This window comes from Cibotium barometz, chromosome 45, assembly GCF_041138505.1.
Source record: "Cibotium barometz isolate CiBa-2024 chromosome 45, ASM4113850v1, whole genome shotgun sequence".
Taxonomy (NCBI): domain Eukaryota; kingdom Viridiplantae; phylum Streptophyta; class Polypodiopsida; order Cyatheales; family Cibotiaceae; genus Cibotium; species Cibotium barometz.
Window position 1 is genome coordinate 40,198,599 of NC_141090.1, and position 10,494 is coordinate 40,209,092.

Here is a 10,494-nt window from a genome sequence, read left to right on the forward strand (position 1 = left end):
TTTTTGATCAGAAAATCCTGAAATTTGGAAGTGGCAAGTGTTCCTTTTTTGGTGTGTGTGTGTTGCTTGCTATTGAAGCAATGTTGGGTATTATTATTATTTTTGCAGAAAAGGAAAATTTGTGCCTTTATGGCTATCCCAAGGGAAATTGGGAAGTGACATTCCCGGTGGAGGAGGTGCCACCGGAGCTACCAGAGCCTGCTCTCGGCATCAACTTCGCCAGAGACGGGATGGAACACAGGGATTGGCTGTCTTTGATTGCTGTTCACAGTGATTCATGGCTGTACGCTGTCGCCTTCTACTACTGTGCCCGATTCAACAAACATGACAGGTAAGTGTATGGCCAATATTGTGTCAAGATAATTGTTGCACCCTAGTTGCGCAAATTGTCTGAGCAATGCCAGCTCGCTGCTTGCCTATGTTCCATGCTGGTTGTTTAAAATGTTTTTTGCTACTTGTGTATCCATACTGAAGCACTATTCATATTTTACAGGAAATGTCTATTCGGCATGATAAATGAACTCCCGACTGTGTATGAGGTGGTGAGTGGGAGAAAGTCGGTCAAAGAGAAGACCCCTACTAATAATGGCACTAGCAAGGCTAAATCAAGCGTCAAGAAGGTAATCCATGGATTTTTTTTGTTTGGGGGGGGGGGGGGGGGGGCATCTTCAGCAACCTAGTTACTGTTTGAAAGCAGTGTGCAGTTCCTGCTTTCATGTCAATGTCTTTACTATTAGAATTGCTTTTATATGCTGGACATGGACTTGTAGTCTGAAGCTTCCAAGGATGCTGAACTCGGGGCTGGCATGGCCTGTGGGGCCCTTACGGCCAGCCAGCCCTCCCTCCTAAAAGCTGGGACTGGAGGGAATGAAGGTACTGAGCTGCCCAAAGCATTACTTCAACTCTTTCCCTTCCACATGTTGGCCCCAATATTGCATTTGTGGGTGGGGGATGGAAAGAGGGAGCTGGCAAGCTCTTGTTGCAAGCATCACCTCACCATGTTAAAAAGTCTTCTGTGAGTGGTGATACATCTCTATCCCACTCGTTCACACCATACTGGCGAGCATTTGCATGTGTAGATTGTATGTCTGCTGGCACACCTGCTACATTCAGTTTGTAGTGTTAAGTTTTAAACTTTGCACTGGCAGATCACTTGAGATTTTCCTGATTAATTTATGGCCATGTATGGCAGGAGAAGTCTCCGAAGCTAACCCCCCCTACACCTAAGGAAGAAGACGAAAACTATGAGGAAGACGAGGAAGAGAGTGAGACCTACTGTGGCATTTGTGGAGGTCTTTATTCGGGGGCAGAGTTCTGGATTGCGTGTGATATTTGTGAGAAGTGGTTCCATGGTAAGTGTGTGAAGGTCACTGCTGCAAGGGCCGAGCACATAAAACAGTACAAGTGCCCCCCTTGCACCAACAACAAGCGAATGCGTCCATGATGTGGGTGTTTGTGGATGTGAATTCCATTTTGCAACTAAGCTGTCATCTACCTAGACTCCGTTTTGCAGATTTGAGTATTGTTGCTTGCTATTCGATTGGGCAGATGAGGCTGAGGGATTGATTCTGTTAAAAATCTGTGCTGCAGCGCTCTCTAGGGAATATGGTGTGGGACTTGTTAGGACAGGCCAGTATTAGTGTGTATTAGGTAGGACTTCTAACTCAGGGGTTTAGTCTCTCCTTTAACCACCATAACAGTTCTAATCATCGATCTCTGTTCATATTGGGCTTCAATTGATTCAGAACTCAGTTGTTAATTATGCCTGTAAAGCTTCAGCTGTGAAGAGTGGTTTTGTATATGATTGAGAACCAGGATGTTGCATGGTTTATGATGTTTTTTTTTAAATTATTGTATGTTTTACGGTTGTAGGCCAGCTCTTCCTACTCTTGTGGTGAGCACATTTCTCTAGATGTAATGCCTGGAATAGGTGAAATGCGGTTGGGATGCTAGGTGGACTCCCTGCCACAGATTTCCTGGAAGGAGTAAGCGTCTCCGTTTAATAGCTTTCAAATATCAGTATATGGCTCTTGTTTTCTTGCAAGGTGATTGAATGTGTTGGGGAACCAAAATTGATAATGTCGGCTTCAAGTTCTGAGTTAAAATCAGGATACGTCTGTGACCTGTCTGATTGGGCCACCGGGAAATGATGGATGCGGTTTTGAATGGAGAACCCACATACTCTAACAAGCCCAACTCAGAGGGAAAAAATTGATATATTCAACTACTCAAAATGTAATAAATCATATGCAAAACTAAATGAATTTATGTTGTAGAAATCTCTATACACAACATAGAACATGTATAATGATGATGAATGACACTCTTACAATGCAACACGGAGCTTTCAGCAGTTGAGAGTGAATGTGTGCAATAGAGGTTACACAGAAATTGCTCAAAATTGACTTTGATTGCTCGCTAATATACTGAGCACAATGATTTTTTAAGTTAAATCTCCCTCTAATTCTTTTCTTTATTAGTCATCTAATGTTGCAAATTTTTCACACCCGTGTCTTTCTCTCTCCGCTTAATTTTCTTGAACTTTTTTCAATTTGCAAGGAGGAGGGTCCATTCATTACATGGAGTGGCTGTCCATATAAAGCCAAGTATTATGCACCATATCATGTTCTTAGGCTCTCATCCTACACGTGCTTATGATTTTCTACATTACAAACCATCTCCTCCTACAATGAGTTTGTCCTTGAAATGGAAGGATGGTCGTGCAAAACAAATTAAACCGACTCAACATGTGTAAACATAGACCATAGTAAGTGCCAATAGTACATGATCTTGTATAATAAGCTGAGGAGTTGTGCCAGCATCAAATGGAAACCCTTGAATGTTGATGCTTAAACAACATCAACATCAAAAGGTCAACGTAGCCTCTTGGATTGAATGGATAACTCCATGGAAGCTGTAGGACATAATGCTGTCCGGGTTGAAAAGATGATGTAGCCATGCATCTTTAATCAATCACACAATCTCTTGGATCAAATGAAAATCCATGTCTTGCACTCGTTAAGACAATGGCTCTATAGCCCCCAGGGTTAAATAAAGAACTATCATCTATGATGAAGATGGTCATGTGCTCTCCATCAAAATTACATAGCAAATGGTACCAACCACATCCAAAAATGAATGCTCCGATTGCATAAACCATTGTCTCTTGTCAGCATTCTTAAGGTCCAAAAATACACACGTCATAGCTGACATCCATATGGGCATAGGTGTGATCATCCAAATACACATGCTCATTGTGCTAATCCGACAAACCCTCCATAGGCATGACTCTCTATGTCATCCTCTATGCAATGGGCATAGCACTCGTTAATGTTCCATGTACAAAGAGAATTGCCATGCACATAATTCTTGTCCTTTGTAATTATTGTGACATAAAAGTATAATTATTATCTTATAATTACACATCATTAAAGTACAAATAACTACACACTAGTCTTGTCACATAGATCTAGTGCATAGAATTTCGTACCCTAGGTAGGCTTGTTTTATAAAAATAGGCCGTAGAATTTTGTACCCTAGGTAGGCTTGTTTTAGAAAAATAGGCCTACCCCAAGTAGGCCTATTTCATAAAATTAAAGTACATGAGCCATACAAAAAAGGCATGAGCCTAGAGATGCTAGTTAATAGGTGTGAGTCAACACATGTGAGACTAGAGACGTGAGTCTGGAGGCGTAAGTTAACCCATGTGAACCTAAAGATGTTTACACATAGAGGGAAACAAAATAAAAAATTCTCAAAACTCGAAGAAAACTTGTGTAAAAAAAAAGAAAAACGTATTTTTTAGCTTGAGAAAAACAATATGAAATCAGTTTTAAAGTTGCTCTATAGGAAGCACGGGAGACAATTTCACTAGTGTGAAAAACCAGAGTGAAACTCTTGATGCAGATCTAATTTGTACTAATAATTGGAAATGACAATACACTCGACTATAGTGCATTAAATTACACGTAGTTCTTTCGAGTTAAGAAGGAAAAACTCCTTCGGATCCACCTGAAGCAAGGAGGTTTAGGATGAGATCTGCTAAGGGAACATAGATGTGAGTGAAAGAACAATAGAACACCTGGAAACAGGAGCTATCACGATGCTGCAGTCGAGCCCTAGATTCATCAACTAGCTGTTGTTAAATATTTGGTAGTAATACACTGTGAGGTCATGTACTTATGAAATGGGCACTTTTGTCCCACTGGGTTTTTTTCCCATGGCCATCTAAGTGTGAACGGGCACCTTAGGGTTAGCTAGTATATAAGCAACCTCATCCTCAATTTAGGGTTTTTGTTCTTGTACTTCATTGTATCCTGAGCTTATGCTCTAAGTGAACTAGCCTTCTACACACTCTCTCTCCCTTGCTTGTGTTCAAGCTTTTAATCGCTTGTTTCAATTGGTTCATTGAAGCTTCCATTAAAGCAACCTACATAACTTTACAAGATTTCCATAGCTTTTTACTCTCTTAAAAATTTTAATTCTTTGTAGTGTTGAGCTCAATCAGATGCTCTGCACAGTCAACTACTACAATCCAATCGTGCAGGCCGTGCATCAGCTCAAATAGGTGGAACATTAGGTGGCTCAATTCGTTAACTCATATCTTACTGCAATTTGTCCATCAATTTTTGTCCATTAAAACAACTCCAACAGTTACCATCGCTTTACCACAGTGTGACAAGTGCCAGATAAAATATATAATCTTTGAAGACTTTTGAATCGCTTCAACAGTCTAATTTCTCGAAATTGAATCATCTGGTTTTGAGGCCATAGACCTAGTAGATAATCTCCAAGACAAGGATGTAAAATTCGTCCACCCAAACCAAGAGATAGGGGACATCATCCAAATCCTCATTGGATAAGGGTGCCCAACACCAGCTAGAGTCTTAGTCAAGGACATGAGTATGGATGAGTTGGCAAAAAAAATTGCCCAACCTTTTAGGCCAGTAGTGGTAGGACTCGCTCCATCCAACTCCTCAAGTGGGACATTTACATTAATTTCCATGGAGAGATATGGTTTGGTGTGTAATTTTCCACCGAAACCATACAAGCATGGAGTGTCTACCACTACTAATAAAGGCCTAGACAACAACAATATAATGCTCATTGTCAACAGCATAGGAACCATGATACAACCCATTGTTGGCACTAGTAGGAAAACCTGGCACCACAACCTATGCCCCCGGCACCTAGGCAACCACCGCCTACCGCCCATACTAAATGCTTCTCAACTGGCACATAATCTAGTGAAAATTTATAAGAATCCTATTTCGAGAGGTATATGTAGACCCCCTATAATGCCATACCTACCTCTGGTATTACCACCCCAACCGGTTTCTTGAACCACACCATTATAACAATACTCGTTGACTTTGCCAATGGACTCTAAGAGTCCTGAGCATAAGAGCTATGAGTCCTATGAGAATTCCAATTCATATGGATATCCCGAGCAACCCCCATCCATGGAGACTATGCCTCCTTTTTCAAAGCTATGGAGCAACAAAGGGCGAGAGACTTCAAGAGCATGTCCATGTAGGCCACCTCTTCAATGTTTCCATTACAAGGGTCTGCACCATGTCACTTTGAGTCTCCTCTCATAGAGCCATTGCACCAAGTGCCCTAACTCCATCTTTAAATTTGATGTCAAACCTAATATCATTCCATACAAAGGCACATGTTACAAGTGTGGATTCAAACATGCTTTCAAGGATTGTTAGAATAGAGTGACAATCACTCTAGTGACAAGAGTATCAGCCACTTTGACGTTGTTAAGTGTACAAGGAGGATTTCTTCATATAGTCCCCTTTAACGCCATCACAAGGCTCCAAACCAACATGAGGGCAGTTGCCAAGGAAACAAGGAAACTAAGAAGCGGAAAGGTCTAGCTTCAACCTCCAGCAACCAAAGAGCCTAAGGTGTAAAGGCTATAGTAGCCCCTAGAAAGGCTAAAGGACCAAAACTAGAGGTACAAAAGAAGAAAACACATAAAAATGCAACACACATAATTAATTGTCAAGGGTAATGATATCGTGATCATTGAAATCAGTCGAGATGACGATAGCTTCCAAGCTGCCTCCCTAGATAAATGGGAGATCTCGTGCTCAAACCAGCTCTTTTCAAAGAGAAGAAACCCCATTGACTACATAAGCCTTCCAAAGAAAATGAAAGAGTACCCCAACCATGTGTTGGCGAAGGAGAAAATGAAACAAGCCCAAACACTTGTAAGGAAGGTGTAGGCTGATTTGCTAGCTAAACCAGAGTCAATACTTCAATCACATCCATGCTTGTGTTCACAACGCAGTAGTGGAAACACAACCAATGGTGAAACCTGCTTGCCTTGAGCTCCAGAAAGGCCACCTAGCTGTATGGCCCACCTTAATTGACACTAGGGCTAGCCATAACATGTTGTCTTGGGAGACATGGGACCTCATCAGGCCACCTAGCTGTATGGCCCACCTTAGTTGACACTAGGGCTAGCCATAACATGTTGTCTTGGGAGACATGGGACCTCATCAGGCCACCCACCCCTTGAACCATCCACATCAAATATTTTTGTGATAAACAAGTCCCAATCCATCATTGTCTCGGATGTCTTGAAACTAAACCTACATATGGCAAGTTTAATGTGACCTAATAAAAGAGAGTGTCATTCTTGAGAGGGGACGGATTGTAGTCTCACTGCTAATTGTGTAGCCAATTGTTGGTGGAAAAGAACACTCAAGCTTTCCCATGGAATGGTTACCATACCCCTAGTACCCATGGAATGGTTACCATACCCCTAGTACCCATAGAATGGTTACCGTACCTTTGCTCCCCATGGAATGGTTACCGTACCCCTAGTGGATGCCCCTAATATTGCATAGTCAGTTTGTGGAAAAGAATCGTTACACTCAAGCTTCCCCATAGAATGGTTAATGTATCCCTGGTAGGTGATGGCACTCTGAACCTATCAACATCCTAATCCATCATCCTCCACTTACAAGCCATCATCTTAGGTAACCCCTAACACTCAACACTACTATTGCCTCATTGTATTTGACTACCCCCTCAAACCATTTTGGAGATCCAAAACCTAATCGGCGAAGATGAAGACCATCGCCAAACTTCAACCTCAACAACCCTTTAGGGAGGTCACCAAGAAGGAGTGGGTACCTTAGAGTACCTTGGCTAGCCAAGGAAAGTACGATGCCCAAAAAAGGACCAGTGATTCATGGAAAATATGATACCCAAGAAAAGACTTGGCACTTAAGAGTACCTTGGCTAGCCAAGGAAAGTACGATGCCCAAGCAAAGACCTGGCAAGCCACCATTTAGCCACCAGAAGCCCTACCCAAAGATTGGGGATCTGCCAACCCATGTAATAGAGTTTTACCCAAACCGTGAGCCCCATTGGGGATGGATCCCCATCTAGGAGTTAGAAGCTCAAGGATTCTATGACAAAAACCCTTATGTTTGGGTGCCAAAAGCCTCATGAACCACACCCAATCTCCAAAGCCAAAGAGAGTCAAGCGACGACCTTGAGCTCTAGCTCAGGCTCAACAATCAATATTTTGTTGGATCTCAACCAAGCTATTTAGAGCCACAAGGCTTCTATATGAAGTGAACCCTTATATTTGGGTTCTAAATTCAAGAAAGAAAGCCCACTTTGCAAACCTTTGTAGCTATACCATCAACAAACGCAAGACCAAAGATGGAGTGGAGCTTTAGGTATGTATATCTCTCGATTTGGTTGGGGGGACCATGGCGAGCGTAAGCCCACTTTGAAAACCTTTGTAACTATACCATCAACAAACGCAAGACCAAAGATGGAGTGGAGCTTTAGGTATATCTCTGGATTTGGTTGGGGGGACCATGGCGAGCATAAGCATGACCCATGGTACGACCTACTATTGGAGAACCCTTGGCCTTGTAGGCACCTCCAAAGAGTTTCACCTACATACATTTTTAATGGGGTTTTCAAGTGTCATAGGAGAAGAAAAATTAATATTCATGCCATCAACCATGCCCCTAATATGCATCACTACCTTAGTAAGAGTGCGGGCCAAGCTGAGCCAATGGCAGCACAACCTTAACGACATGCCAACACTTACTTGTGTTAAGTGTGGGGTTGATCATTTGATCAAAGACTGCTCATATCACGCTAGTGGTTCTGCTTCCACTTCTAACCATCCCACTATGAGGACCATAAGTGTGCAACCTGGGAATATAACGCCACTAAATGTCCTAACACGAGCACATGAAAAATAAGCAAACAAAGGGAAGAACCCTGCCAATGTTACAACCTCTAAAACTGGGAGGAGAAGAGTGAAAAAAGTGGGCAAGGATAACACCATGGTCACAATCCATGATGGATCCAAAGAAGATACTATTGACACCAGATCCACCCAATCAAAAGAAGGGAGTGACCAAGCACCGAAACAAGATGAGCATACCCAAGAAACACAAAGAGAGAGACCAACAATCCCTAAGGGGATTGGAAAATATCCCAATGCGGAAGAAGAGATAAGGAAGCTTGAAGAAGCTAAAGGCCTCGTTGAGGAGTGCCAACGAATTCACAAAGCCAAACTGAGGGCTAACGGGGTTAGGGATATAATGTATCCAAAAAATGAGTTGATAAAGGAAAGGAAATTGGATGTGCCTACTCCAATTCCAGAAGAGTCTTAGGGAGGGACACAATGAGTTCATGGCAAGAATGTTTGAAGAAGCAGAGCAAGAATTGTTCTCTCATTCATTGCCTAGGTGTGAGTATGTGACAAACACATGGAAGGAGCCTTCACTTGCCACCAGGGGACCAAGAGACATAGGAACTCTTGGCAATACTGTCCACCACCATTAAAATGCCACTAGGACCATTATTACACAATACTCTGACATTGTGGGCAGACATAAAGGATTGGGTAGAGGGAAGATTAAACCCAATGTCCACCACATAGAAGACCCAATCACCTCTATCAGAGAAAAACCTAGAGCATGTTGAGGTATTTTGTGATGGTCTTAATACCTATTAATACCTATTAATCAACTGGGCCGGTATTATGAGAGTGATGACAAAAATGCTACAATTTCAATCCATCATAATGGGTACCAAGCACTGGCTATCCTGAATGGAGGAGTGGGGGTTAGTATTATTACAAAACGCTGTTGGGAGAACTGGTGTACATCTAATTTGGAAAGATCGGATCTAATTCTCAAAATGGTAGACAGAACATCTTCAAGACCTATGGGGCTGTTAAAAAATGTAAGACTTAAGATATTTTCATTCCGCTACCATCATACATTTGTTGTAATGGACTTTCATACGATATCATCTTGGGTAGACCTTTCATGAGGGAGTCCAAATTGGTGCATAATTGGGCATTAGATCATGTGTATGTTTGAAAGGATTCACAAATTCTAAAGATTGATCTACAAACGTGGCAGCACACCCAATGGAAGGGTAATTTTTTAGAAATGATTCGGTCAAACCACTAAATGAACTACGTCCCTACAAGTCTGATAGCCAATGGTAGAGAATTCACGAGAAGATGAAGAGGCTGCAATGTATGCATCGCATCCACCTCCATATTTCAGTGAAATCTGGATGCATGTGCTTGCCACTATAGATGTGTCGCAGCCTAGAGGAACCCAATATGTTGAATTAGGGAACGTTCCTACCACCTCAGAGTGCATGGTAAACGTGCAACCAAGAGAAAAGGATATGGAGGATGAAGCCTCCAGCACACGAAAGGGTCTGGACCTCAAAGCTGCACACCATTACCCAACGCCTCAGAAAATGGCAAAAACAAAAGAGGTATATCGCTGAACAAAATGCCTTGTTATGAAGTAAACCCACGGACGCCTAGTGTGGCTAAGATATCTCGAAGCCACTAAGGTGCACAAGGAGTTTTCTAAGAATTGGTGGAGTTGAGTAAGATATCCTTGGAAGGAAAACGAGAGGAGGAAATTATACCTCAAGAGTCAGAAACGCCTAAACTCACGAAATTAGGGCATCAAAAATGAAACAAGGCTCTGGCTAAGGTGAACATGAGGCTAAGAAGGTGATGGCACAGACAAAAAAAAGAGGATGATGATAGACTAGACCTACTCTTAATGCCGAACTATCTCAAAACATACACAATTTCCAAACAAAAGGTGGTCCAATTGACAGCAAAAAGAGTAAAGGAAGATGGTCGATCCACGTCATACGACAGCCGAAGTTAAGGAAATTAATATTGTAGAGATAAGGGAGGAAACCAAACTTGTCTTTATTGCTAAGGACTCAATTGTAGTTGAGGAAGAAGAACTCATAGCTCTCCTCAAGGAATTCAAGGATTGCTTTGCCTGGAAAACACAGAGATGAAGGGTGTGCCACGTGACGTGGTACAACACACGATTCTGATCATGGAAGGATCAAGACCATGCAAGCAAAATCCGTACAAATGAATCCGAAATATGCAGCGATTGTAAAGGAGGAAATTGACAAACACATTTGCGGATTTCATCTATGAGATTGAGC

General features: G+C 42.1%; 1 protein-coding gene across 7 annotated transcripts in view; it reads left to right on the forward strand.

Moving 5' to 3' along the window:
• LOC147612754 (PHD finger protein ALFIN-LIKE 7-like) overlaps positions 1–2,447 on the forward strand; it is a 3,737-nt gene extending 1,290 nt beyond the window's left edge. Inside the window, exons 3-8 of one of the 7 annotated variants that reach the window (XR_015263497.1) lie at positions 109–331; positions 494–620; positions 771–873; positions 1,193–1,352; positions 1,591–1,650; positions 1,873–2,447. Coding sequence is in view for 4 of the 7 variants with exons in the window: in XM_086783320.1 (XP_086639446.1) it covers positions 109–331; positions 494–620; positions 1,193–1,444 (602 nt within the window). In the remaining 3 variants the exon portion in view is untranslated. The other 6 variants (XR_015263495.1, XR_015263496.1, XM_086783322.1 and 3 more) reach the window with 6 other exon arrangements.
• The last annotated feature ends 8,047 nt before the right edge of the window (positions 2,448–10,494 follow it).